This window comes from Canis lupus, chromosome 3 (assembly GCF_003254725.2).
Source record: "Canis lupus dingo isolate Sandy chromosome 3, ASM325472v2, whole genome shotgun sequence".
Taxonomy (NCBI): Eukaryota; Metazoa; Chordata; class Mammalia; order Carnivora; family Canidae; genus Canis; species Canis lupus.
The window spans coordinates 55816710-55830502 of NC_064245.1; the positions used below are offsets into that span (position 1 = coordinate 55816710).

The 13793-nt window shown below is 38.6% G+C and overlaps 1 protein-coding gene across 3 annotated transcripts in view; it reads left to right on the forward strand.

Moving 5' to 3' along the window:
* EFL1 (elongation factor like GTPase 1) overlaps nt 1-13793 on the forward strand; it is a 120120-nt gene that overhangs the window by 44271 nt on the left and 62056 nt on the right. For all 3 annotated transcript variants that reach the window (XM_025436920.3, XM_025436919.3, XM_049108514.1), the window contains one exon: nt 3030-3168. In XM_025436920.3, coding sequence (XP_025292705.1) covers nt 3030-3168 — 139 coding nt within the window. The remainder of the gene's footprint in view (nt 1-3029; nt 3169-13793) is intronic.

The window sequence follows — 13793 nt, forward strand, 5'->3', positions numbered from 1 at the left end:
ATTTATTAGCAAGGCAGTCTGGTGGTGATGTGACATAATCATGAGAGTGACATCCCACCGCCTTTGCCATATGCCTCTGATGAGAAGCAGGCTCCAGGCCCCTCTCACGCCCGGGGAGGGGATTGCAAGAAGGCATGAACAGGAAGCAGGAATCGGGGGGTCTACCATTAGGCTATGACATTCTTCTGTTTCTCTTTATAGTTTTATGACCTATCCATGCGCTATGAAAGGATATATTATTTTTGAACTTTGTATAAATGGAATCTTGCTGTAGTTATGCTTCTACGGCTCAGTGTTTTTACCTAACGTTGTGAGATTAATTTATGTTGACGCTTATTCCTGTACTCCAGTGTTCATTGCTGTATAATATTCCATTATATAAATAAACAATTTTATTTTTCCATTTTCCTCTTTTTATGTATTTGAGCTGCTTTCATTTTTCTGTTAATCTAAGCATTGTTTCCTTGAATATTTTAATACGTATTTCCTTGTGCACATTTGCAAGAAATTCTAGGGAATACACCTTTAGTGGAATTGTCTGGGTAATGAGTATGTGTATCTTCAGCTTAACTGGTTAATTCCAGATTGTCCTCCAAAATAGTTCTGATTTACACTCCCAGCTGGAGTGCTTAACCTTTCAGTTGTTCCACATCCTCACCAAAATTTGCTGTTGCCAGAATTTTAATTTTTGCCAATCAGATGCATATGATATGGTCTTTTCAAGAGGTTTTAATTTACATTAAATTTAATAAATTAAATATTTATAACACACTGGTTTTTAGGATGTTCTTTGTATAAGCTGGATGCTAATTCCTTGTTAGTTTGAAGTCTTATAGATTTCTTCTCTAGTTTGGGACATGTCACATTTTCTATTAGTATCTTTTAATGTACAGAAGTTCTCAATTTTAATGTAGTTGAATTTGTCAGTCTTTTCCATTATGGGTTTTGATTTTTGTATCTTGTTTAAGAAAATTAAAATTGTGACTGTACCAAAGGCAATATTTCATCTGTGTTTCCTTCTAAAGTTTAAAGTTTTACCTTTCACGTATAAATATTTGATTCAGTGTTTGTATATGATATGAAGAAGGTATCTTATCTTATTTTGTCCCTATACAAATACCAGTTGTTGGGCAGCCCCGGTGGCGCAGCGGTTTAGCACCGCCTGCAGCCCAGGGCGTGATCCTGGAGACCCTGGATCGAGTCCCACATAAGGCTCTCTGTATGATGGATGCCTGCTTCTCCCCCTGCCTGTGTCTGCCTCTCTCTCTCTGTCTCTATAAATAAATAAATAAACTCTTAAAAAAAAAAAGTTCACAAATACCAGTTGTTCCAACACCATTCCGCGAATTCCCTTCTCTACCCACTGCTCTGTCAACCTTGTCAGAAATTAAATTTTATATGTGCATTGGTCTGTTTCTGGACTGTTAGACTTCATTTTTCTGTTTGTCTATCAATCACTGTCTCTATTCAGTACTGACTTCACTTCTAAGTGTTTTGATATTTAAAAAGCCATGTCATCTGCCTTTTTTCATGTGTGTGTGAGTGCTTTGCTTATTGCTCTCTTCTCTTCTGTATAAAGCTTGCCAGTTTGTCAGGTCCTGTGAAACTCTCCATTGAGACTCTGCTTTAAATTAGCACATGTATTTGGCATGAATTGACTTTTTTGCAGTATAGAATCTATGCATCTATTAGGCATATCTATTTAGGTTATTTTCCGTGTTTTTCATTAAAGTTTTATAATTTTCTCTATTTTAATAATTTTCATTAGACTTCTTCCTGGCTATCTTACATTTTGTTGTTACTCTAAAAGTTACTGTTTAAAAAAATATTTTTTCTCTTGCTGATGTAGACAGTTAACTTTTGTATGATGTCCTTGAGTCCAGCCACCTTGCTAACTGTCTTACTAATTATAGCTTATCTGTAGCTTATTTTAAGTGGGTGATCACATTATCTGTGGATAATTCCGTTTCCTCTTGTGTCATCCTTCTATTTTGTATGTCTTTCCAGTGTGTCTTTAGAGCTATCCTACAGAGTTGTCGCTGAATCAGAGCAAGTACATTTGAATGTTGTGTGTGCCTGAGAGGCCAGCATTTTCATGGGGTTTCCAAGTCTTCCCTAACATAAGAGCTTCTCCCTTCTCTGGGCTTTTATGAATTTCCTGGCCTCTGGTGCTTTTTGTCACTCCGTTTGTGATGTTATCTTTATATGTGCTATAACTTTACTTTTTTCTCACTTCACAGATACCATAGTGCCTTGGGCCTAGGGGTACCAAAGATAAGTTGGTTGATTAAAAGACTTTCAGGGTACTTGCATTTATGCGGTGGTTGCTGAATAATTCAAGGCACTGTCTTGAATACTTTTCAAGATATTGAATAACTCTTGACAAAACTTACATAATTTGAGACGGTTTCTCTGTAAGAACAAATATTATCCCCAGTATCTTGCAGCGTGCTGTCTTCCAGATTACCAACATAAGCTTAGAATAGCTGTTATTTGGCCATTTTCATGGCATTTTTATCACATCTGACTACTCTTCCAAAGTTACTCATTTTCATGCGTAACTCAGGACTGGCACCTGCTCTTGCTGAATGCTTGAAGGGCATTATAATAAGAGTAAAAGAATTTTAAGTGATAATAGTAGTAACAAGTGTTGAAGTAATAGCACAGTTGCCACCAGAACTGGTGTATGACATGGTTTACAAAAATACTGGCAAGGGACTCTGGGGATTTGCGTCTATTGGGTAATGTGGTGGTCCAGATCATAGCAGAATTTATATTACTAAGCCATAAAGCTTATGACAATTGTCGAATTCTTGACAGTTTTTAAGTATGTGAAAAGTTTCACTACTTCCGATTTTATTCATAAAAGAGATATATTTTATATCATACCCTTTCAAATTTCCGTATTTCAGGTTTATATCAAGTATGACTGTACCATCTCACCCATGAATATAAATAACGTATATATAGTACGTAATGTTTTTATTCAATGCCTCCTGACTTCTCTTCAATTGCTTTTCTTTGCCCAGGTGCCATTAGGCTTCTCGGCTCCTCTAGAGGACCTTCCCCCGGTTCCCCACATGGCATGCTGCACTCTAGAAAACCTGTATCTTCTGATGGGGAGAGAACTGGAAGACCTAGAGGAGGTACCTCCAGGGAATGTGCTAGGTAAGGCCGTGTTGTGCCATTTGGAGAGAGCGGCCAGTATGTGGCACAAACTTAGTGAGATCTTTGAAGGAAACAACTGTGATCTCTCTTTTAGTTTGGCTGTTTTTTTCTGGCGTCCTTAGACTTTAAATTCTTGCATTTGAGCAGTTAGCCTGTGGATCTGTGACTTGCTGTGAATTCTCGCAGTTCTGTTTCGGAAAGCGCTGCTTAAGTAATTTGTGAATGCTCTGATTTCAGCTGGGGTTCCATTTGGCTGGGAGCAAGAAAGAGAATTCCTGTTCACATAGAAGTCAGTCTGGATGACTAAGACCTTTCTGGTTCTAAATTATTAGAAACTATTCTGATGTAAAGGTCTATGGAACTCCTTTCATTTCTTCCAATACTTTTAATCCATTGGATGTTGCTTTCCTAATAGGAGTTACCAATTTCCATCCATAAATACTATCAACCCCATAATGTTTGCTAGCCTCCCCTCCCATGTGCGGAGTTCACTTTTTGAGGTTGTTCATGCAACCCGAAAGTCTCAGATTGAGGAGTTTCCCTTGGAGCATCACAGGGACCTGAGTGTGGTGTGGGGATGCCGTAGCTCCTGTGCTGCTGCTTTCCAAACCCTTAGGGTACTGTCAGCTATAAAGCTGTTGGGTGATTGTTTGCGCTAGGAATTCTCTTTATCTTTTAAGGAAATGGTCTAGACTGCTGGTCCAGAATAGCTGACGATTTGTTTGGATTTTGTGAACTCGGGTCCAAGAAATTTGCCTAAGCATTTTGCTACTCCCTCACAGAGATCCATTCTTTTCTTTAGTTTATGAGGGTTTTTTTTGTTTTGTTTTGTTTTTGTTTTTTTTTGTGGAGGGGCATGGAATTAGTAGAATTCCCGACTTCTCATCATTCTTACCTATTCTCTTCCATCCCTTTGGAAAATGCCATGGAACCTAAGCAGTTGATATAACTCTATGAGCTACCATAGCCAACAAAATAATTTATCAGAAGGGGTATGGGAAGAAGAATGGAAGACACTGTTTTTAAATGGAAGGTAAGGCAGAGAGGATCTCTAACACAACACTCAAGTGAAAGGGAGGGTGTTTGTAGAGTGAACGGTTTTTGTCCTGTTTCCACCAACTAAGGCCCAGTGTTGGCAGTCTTTCCCCAGTAGAGGCTGGGGACTTGATGTGCAGTAGTTTCTGGATTTCCCTGTGCTGTCCAGAGCTGAGGCTCTGTGGTGTATGAGGAAGAAAACCATCTGTCTTTCATCTGCTGCCTGGGGCAGCCCTCACCCTGCCATCTGCTGTAGGAGACCTGCTGGAAGCTAACACTTTCTGCCTCTTAGAAGAGGTGTGCCTCTTTCTCCTTTACGGCTATTTCAGAAATAATGGTGGGGTGCTTGGTAGGAGCTGAGGGTGATGGTCAAGGTAACAAAACATTTGTTCACAAAATTTAGCTATGTAGAAATAACACAGACAGACACACACACACCACTTGGGGATGAAGTGGATTGAGGAGGAAAGCCAGATTGATTTTGCATAAGAGTTCGGATTGTGTTTAGCTGCAGGTAACTAAAAACCAACTACATAGTTTGGAATTTCACTCAACAGGAAGCGGGAGGATAGATAATCCAGGGCTGGAGCTTGGTTCTCCTGTGTTCTTAGGGAGCTGGGTTCCTTCTGTATGCCTGTTTGCTGTTCTCAGTGTGTGGCTTTTGCCCCCAGAGAACCACAACACCTTCAGTGTCTCCAGGAATCACACCCACATTCCTGGCAGGAAGAGAGTACAAGAGCCAGAGTCCTTCTCACAGCGCTGTTTTCATTTGGGAAGAAATGCTTGCTCAGTGATGTCTATGTATGTGTAGTCTCATTTATTGTGGCTTTTGTCACATGGCCCCCCTAGTTGCAGTAGAGGCGAGGGGATGAGTATTTTACTCTTATAGCCTCCACGGTTAAGGCCAGGGATGCTGGGTTGTGAGTGCTTTTGCCTGGCCAGTCCACACTGTCAGCCACATTCCTCCCACATGCCTGCACTGCCTGGGCCCCCATTTCTTTACCTTAAGGAGGAAGACAGTCCACCAGAAGGATTACGCAAGTAACCTTGAAGGAGTTGGAATCCAGCCAACCACTTTGATTTGCCTTTTGAAATGAAACTAAAATAATCATTTTCCTTTTATTAATTAAAATCTGAGCCCTGTGCAAGACTGGAAAACATGCGTATACCAAAATTCTGGTCATAGTTTTGCCACTAACTAGTTATATGGCCTTGGGCCAGTTGTATAATCTTTCTGGACATCAGTTCTCCAAATGATTTGGACTAGAGCAGTGATTGCTAACATTTCTTTTGGTAAAAATAGAATAGCCACTTTGCTGCTGCTTCTTTTTTTTTTTTTTTTTTTTTTTTTTTAGAAGACTATTTGTGGGTTCACAGGACTTTTTTTTTATTATGCTCATCACATACTGTTATACTTATTATCATATATTCTAAACATTAAGGATGGAATATTAAATAACATCATAAGGAGTACATTTTATTGCTCTAGTGATAAAATATCCACCAAATTATATTTTGTACATTTGGTTTGTAAGATATGAACAAAATTGAAGTTTAACGTTGCCATTATATTCTGGTAGGTTGATATTTCAGTGAGGTGGGAGCGAGGTAAAAATTCTTAGTACTTATGTCATGAAAATCTCACATAGATTATGTCAGTTTTCCACTGGTTAAAAAGAATCCTAAATCCTAGATTATCTCTCCGGTCCCTTCCAGCTTTAACTTCTTAGGCTTGTGCTTCTTAGGGAAAAATGTTATTTCAGGTAATTAGGATACTTTCCTTCCTCGTGTGTATTCAGGAACAGAAAATTTTTGATATGGTTACTCAGTGGGCTTGATAATGCATTTGAATTGCTTCATGGGAACATCCTGAAACTAGTTAGCAGCCTTGGAAACAGAACCACACTTTTAGGCAAGTTCCACTTGTTTGTTGATTTAAAAACTGGAGCATATGTCACAGGAGCAGCATTTTCATCAGCCAGGTATTTAATAAGGAACTTTCCAAAGCTAGGAGTGAGTTTCAGGCAGCAGAGAGCAGCAGTCCAAGTCTCCTGGCATGTCAGGCGGTGGGAAGCACACAGCCCAGGAGAAAGCTTCCTAATGGCCAAGGGTAGCCGATGCTGGGACCCCAGCCACCAGGTTGTCCAGGTGAGTGGGCTGAGAGCGAGTGTGTTTTGTATCTTTGTTAACTTTAAAGAGGTTTGTCTTCTTGGGGAGATTTGAAGTTAAAAAGAAGACGGATGGATGAATTTGGTTGAACTAATGGACATGTTCCAGCTACCTGTTGCTGCATAATAAGGTACCCGCAGCCTGGTGGCCAAAAACAGACAGCTTTTATTTTTTGATGAATCTTCAGTTTGGGGGTGGTTCGGTGGGACAACTTGTCTCCGTTCCTCATGGCATCAGCTAGGGAGCTCCAGGCCTGTGCGCTAGAGTGACAGAAGGCTCCTTTGACTCACCCGTGGGGAGGCTGGTGCTGGCAGCTGGGGCCATGGCTGGGGGTGGGCCTGGGGCCTGAACATGTGGCCTTCCCATATGGCGGCTTGGCTGCCTCACAGCATGGTGCTGGGTTCTGCAGGTGAGCATCCCGTAGGAAGAGCCTGGAGAAGCTGATATAGCTTCTGCTGCCTCCCCCTAGCTTCTACCTCACTCCATATTAGAAGTGAGTCACCATGGCCGGCCCATATTCAGAGGGAGGAGACCAACTCCACCTTTTGATGGCAGACATGTCAAAAAAATTTGTTAGCATGTTTTAAAATGACCACACCACAAACCATAGATAATTTCTTGTTTTCTTTTCTATTTTAGCAGGCCTGTGACAGAACACATATTACAAATTAAGACATTACAAAGTTCATAGTGATCAGGGCAGGCCTATAAAGCCCATCTATTTTGCTCTTGTTAACTTAGAGAAAAGTTGTAATTCCTGTTTAATAAGAATATAAGAGAGAATGAAATGACTGATACTCATGTGCTTTTCATCAGAGATGATGCTGAGTCGGATTGATGAAATGCAGATGAAAATTTCTGTTGGAGAAGGAAATGAAAACTTATATGGCATTTTGAACAACTCAGTGCATATAGTCAAAGTCCAAAGGAAAGTTCCTTTATTGGCACTTGGAAAATGTAGATTTCACATTTGAACTCCGTTATAGCTCACTTGGAGAACACATTGACTGATCAGTGTGGAATAGAGTTTGTGGTCTGGAAATAGTTGATTTAAAGTTTAAAATCATTTAATTCCAACCTGATGTTTGAAAAACTTGGGTAGATGAGACCAGAGAGACCTCCCTGTGTTTAACACACAATAGCCCTTTGTTCAGCCCCTACCAAGAATGTCTCTAAAAATAAATGTTTGCTACAGGCTCCTATTAAAATGTGAGGGGAAATTGAATTAGGATTCCAAATCTTTAGCCTTTTCTTATATACTTTCAGAACTCTTCCATATGGTTAAGTCTTCAACATTTTAAGGACATATTCTAAGAGGAAACATGATATTCCTCTTTTCACAACAGGAGGAAAAATAACAGTAATTAGCTTTTTTCTGAGCTGGTTTTAGTTCTGCTGAGGTGGGTTGCCGGGTGATGGGAAGTCAGCAGAGATTGACTGAAGGGCTGTGTGTCCATCTGCCCATCTTTCTGGCTTTAGTTGTGTGGGGTATGTGAGGAGTCAGAGCTATTGGACGTTACACGCAGATTTGATTTTGTTGTTTCCAAGGAAATCTCAAGTTTGTACATTTTGTAATACATTGAATTCACTTACTAGTGAATTTCTTTTAAATTTTAAATTTTTTTTAAATTTTTATTTATTTATGATAGTCACAGAGAGAGAGGCAGAGACACAGGCAGAGGGAGAAGCAGGCTCCATGCACCGTGAGCCTGATGTGGGATTCGATCCCGGGTCTCCAGGATCGCGCCCTGGGCCAAAGGCAGGCGCCAAACCGCTGCGCCACCCAGGGATCCCCGAATTTCTTTTAAATACACCTTATCAACATTTTCACTTGGACAGAATCTATTTTAATCAGCAAATAACCAGTGGCCTAACTAGTCACTTCCTAGAATTAATTTTCAGCTGGTTTTAATAATTATTCTTTTATAGATGATAGTGATTTTATTGTGTCCTTATAATGTGTCTTGTTTCTTATTTTTAAATCACCAATAGAAATATGATAGGTACTCATTACGGCTCTTCTGTCTAGTTCCTAACTTCAATGAAAACAGTAGTTTTAGTTTCAGGTCTGCTGATGCTGGTTGGTTCATATCTCTGATGTATTGTGCTAACAAACTATGCTGCTTTTTTTTTTTTTTTTTTAAACCGGGGATACTGAATTTTATTGATGTGTTCTCAGCATCTGAAGACAAAGTTATAGAGCTTTTCTGCTTGCTGTAATTGATGTCATGGATTTATTATATTTTAATTATTTCTTGATTATTCAATTGTCCTTGCATTCCTAGAAAAAAAAAAAAAACAGCACTTGATCATTGCATATTCTTGTGATACACCATTCTGTTCTGTTTCCTAGCATTTTGTCCAGATTTTTCTTGGATATTAAGTAAGTTTGGTCTTCATTTTCTTGCTATTTCCAAAATAGGAAACATCATCTCTTCCACCCTCTAGAGCTGCACTGTGTGATGGTACCCACTGGCCATATGTGGTTATTTACATAGACGGACCAAATAGCATTAAAAGTTTACTCCATCTGATGCCCTGGTCACATTTCAAGTACTCAGTAATCATATGTTCCTCGTGGCTGCTGTATTGGACAGTGCCGGTCTAGAGAAGTATCTGTAGAATGTGATACTTACCTTCTCTTTGAAAGTTTGGAAACAGTTCACTTATAAAGTCATCTAGGCTGGGTACATAAGATGTACATAAAATATTTGATTCTTTCAATCTGGTTTATTGTCTTATTACCAATTCTGTTTGTGTTTTCTTGCTTTGTTTATTATATAAGTTTGTCTATTTTATTTTATATGAAGAGCTATGTTATAGCTCTTCTATATGAATGCTAAATGTTATGTTTTAAGTTCTTCTTAAAAAGTAATTTTCAGTATAATGTAGGCCATAATATAGGTGTGTTTGAAAAATGCAGACGGCTGTGTACGAGTTCTCTCTTATCATAGGGGTAACCACCAGTCTCTTTATATCCACGTATGAAACTATCGTTTCTTAAAATTGTGGTAAAAAAGATAATAATGTATAATTTACCATCTTAACCATTTTTAAGTGTAGAGTTAAATAGTATATATTTAATACAAAAATAATCATACTTTTTGTTTTATAACCTATCGTATTTTTTTAAAGATTTATTTATTTATTTATTTACTTACTTACTTACTTACTTTATTTATTTATTTATTTATTTATTTATGATATATAGAGAGAGACAGAGGCAAAGACACAGGAGGAGGGAGAAGCAGGCTCCATGCCGGGAGCCTGATGTGGGACTCGATCCCGGGACTCCAGGATCGCGCCCTGGGCGCTAAACTGCTGAGCCACCCAGGGATCCCCTATACGTATTTTTCTTAGAGATGATCTCTTCTCTCATATTTATAGCTTATTGTTTCAGTACACTTGCTGTAACTCCCAGGACAGTGTTAAGTGGTGGTGCAATGTGGTTTCTCATGCCTGCCATTGTCAGAATTCTTACATATGCTACACTGCATTAAGAGATTTGATCTGCATGGCGTTTATAATGATATAGTGACTACAACAACTGTTTCTATTTACTGGATTAATTTTTTAAAGGCAGCTAGATGTTGAGTTTTATCAAATGGTCTTTTCTGTACCTCTCAGGCAATAGATGTTTTTTCTTTTCTGAGCCCATTATACCATGAATCACAGTAATACATTTCTTAATATCAATGAGTCATGTGTTCCTGGAATAAAACTACTGTTGAATGTATTTCAGTATGTTAACAGAGCAATGAATTAAATTTGTTGATGGTTTTTCATGTAAAATGTTTATGTTTGTTAAGTTTGGATGATCTGCATTTTATAGATTAGTTTTACTTTATATTTACTTCATATTCATGGAGTATAGGTAACAGCATTGTACGAGCTGCATGAAATGAATAACAAATTAAGGGGTAGATTTCATTGTTTTTTATTTTATGACTCAGTTTAAATGGCCCAGGAATTTTCTTTTTTTTTTTTAATAAATTTATTTTTTATTGGTGTTCAATTTACCAACATACAGAATAACACCCAGTGCTCATCCCATCAAGTGCCCCCCTCAGTGCCCGTCACCCATTCACCCCCACCCCCCGCCCTCCTCCCCTTCCACCACCCCTAGTTCGTTTCCCAGAGTTAGGAGTCTTTATGTTCTGTCTCCCTTTCTGATATTTCCCACACATTTCTTCTCCCTTCCCTTATATTCCCTTTCACTATTATTTATATTCCCCAAATGAATGAGAACATATAATGTTTGTCCTTCTCCGATTGACTTACTTCACTCAGCATAATACCCTCCAGTTCCATCCACGTTGAAGCAAATGGTGGGTATTTGTCGTTTCTAATGGCTGAGTAATATTCCATTGTATACATAAACCACATCTTCTTTATCCATTCATCTTTCGATGGACACCGAGGCTCCTTCCACAGTTTGGCTATTGTGGACATTGCTGCTAGAAACATCGGGATGCAGGTGTCCCGGCGTTTCATTGCATCTGTATCTTTGGGGTAAATCCCCAATAGTGCAATTGCTGGGTCATAGGGCAGGTCTATTTTTAACTCTTTGAGGAACCTCCACACAGTTTTCCAGAAATTTTCTAGTCCTTAAGCAGTTTGATATTAACACCCATGAAACCAACTATACCTGGTTGGTTGTCAAGGTTGATGTGATCGTTTTATCAGTTATTATTCTCCCTTTTAGGTTCTTTTTACTCTTCCTTATGTTGGTTTTGGAACTTCATGTTCTCATAGATAATCATGTATTTCAGTTCATTTGCATGAATACCAGTATTAATATTGATTATAATGACATCAAAAATTAGCATCTGTTAGTGCTTTACTGTGTGCCAGGAACTCCTGTGTGTTCAGGGGGTGATTATCTGATTTTACAGATGGGAAAACTGAGGCTTGGGGAGGTCCTATCATCATCTGTCCCAGAGCAAGCTGGAAGCTTTGTCTTCCTATGTTATCTGTGCTTATTTCACCTTCTTTGTTTTTATGTTAATTGGTTTTTATTTTTTCCTTTTCTCTTGATCAGTGTTATTTGGTTGTTTGTTATATTGTATTTTTACTTCTATCCTTAACAGATTCCTCATCTGTTACAAGTTTTTGATACATTAATTTAGCATCTTTATGAAGCCTTGCCTCTAATATATCATATATTATTTTATTTATTTTTTTAGAAGAATTGGTTCATTTTTTTTTTCTCTTCTTCAAATGAATGTGTTTATGACCTGAATCTTCATAAAACCTTGTCTGGATTTCTTTAGTTTTATACATTGTTCTCTTTATCATTTCATTTTTCTGTGTCCTTCCCAACCAGTGGACTGCAGCCGCTCATTACAAATGGAGCAAGCTGACCAGGTTATGGAGTAGCTGGAGTCCCCTTGTCAGTGGCCTCACACAGAATTGTTAGCATAGGGTTTGGCAAAATGCTCATCCCGCAGGTTAAGGTGTGTCTGTTCATCCTTTTTCATGGACTAAAGTAACTGGTTGTAACCACATATCTTCTTTTGAACAGATAGATTATTACAGGTGTGTAAGCTAAGAATTGTTAATAAGCTCATTGCCTCTCTAGACATTATTTGAGAACAAAGGATTATTTGATAGGGCTTTTCTTCCCCACCATCTCAAAATAGTACATGCCTTTTTTATTGTTAAATGGCTCTGACAAGATAGCAGATTGCCCTCTCTTCTTGGTATTTTTAATGCATGACCAGAAGTGGGGAAATAATTTGACTTCTGTAAATGGTTTAATGAAGGTTGAGATGTCCTTAATAATTGATACAACGGTCTTCTTGTTGACAAGGTGAAATTTGATTTTTTTTTCTGTAGACAGTCAACTGATTGTCAAAAACCTCAAAAAATATGTTCTCTTTTACCCCTAAATTGAATATGTGACTCCAAGATGCAGGAACTCCATGAGTAGGTGTATATATATTGGAGAAGCTTTTAAGTCTGCTCTAAACAAGGGAGTAGGCACAAGAACGTTCATAATAGCACTGTTTATGATAGCAAAAAATAAAATTGGTGACCACCTAAACATCCATGGACAGAAGAATGGATCAGTAAATTATGGTGGAGTCTACTTGGGAAGAATGTTATACCTGAGTGAAAGTGAATGACACCAGGACACCTAATGTATTGGCTGGGGTCCATCTCACAAGTACAGTGGACTTAAAAAACAAGCAAGTTGCCAAGCATTTATATAGAGGTTAAAAATATATAAATACCATGTATCGTTGAGGAACAGATACATATATAATAAATAACACAGGGAAACATAAACTGCAAGGTCAAAGCACTCCCTGGAGGGATTTGATTGAGAAGGGAGGAGTACACACATACTAGGAATGTCTCCTTTCTTCAGATGACTAGTGGGCCTGTAATGTCTGTTTTGTTTTCCTTTTTAAAGTTTTTTATATCTTGAGTGTCATCTCATGTATTTTTTAGATTAGGAGGGAAGACCGTGTTAATATCTTTACTTGATGTTGTTGGTGTTGCCTTACAGAATTTGTCCCCAAGGGCTGAGTTGAGAAATGGGAAGTGTATGGAGTGGATGTAGGATACTCTGGGTTACATTCCTGCAGAGCTTTTTTTTTTTTTTTTTTTGGCTTTTGTAGCCTTAGGTGGAGTGCTCAACCTCTCTGATCCTTAGTTCCATCTTGCAGGTACAGATTATAGGACACAGTGGGATGGTGGCCTTTATTTTGTTTCTAAAAGTATCAAAGGGCAAAATGTTGATTAAGTAAGAAGGTTATTCCTATAGATTTCTATGGGAAATACCATTAATTGGCAAAAGTCACACATACAAAGAAGATAAATTATAAGTAAAGCACTTAATTGTGAAGATTAAAGAACGTTTTTCAAACTTAACATGTCATTTATTTAAATGCGGTTCTTTTTATCTAATGAAAATCCAAGCAAGCCATCATAAGCGTTCTGATGTTTCACTTGTTATAGTGAACCCCATCTGAAAAGTGTCTTCCAGCAGATATAGAAAAGAAATCAGGTGCTTTGGCTGTAACTAAAACTGTTTCTTGACTCTCTCTTAATCCTGCTTATTTAGTTACAGAAAATGAGCACTTCTGTTAGCTTCCACAAGAGAAAGCTCCAGGCAGCAGAGATGATAGGGAGTTAGTTCCCCAGAGAAGCAAGGCAGAAGGGGTAAATCCATGAAGCTCCTGACTTGTCAGCATTTATGTTGGAACTCCACTCCAAACCTGGCTCCGGAAGTAGGCATCTGGGAGGAGGAGGAGGGGCCGGCTGGCAGAGGCCACGGCTTGCAAGTTGAGAGAGCTCAAAAATTTTCTACTGGGAAGCATGTGTGCAGGCTTGAACACAGAGCACAGAACAGGTTCTTCCATGAGAGGCCAGGCTGTGTGTTGACCATGAGCTGTGTGCAATGGTAGATTCAG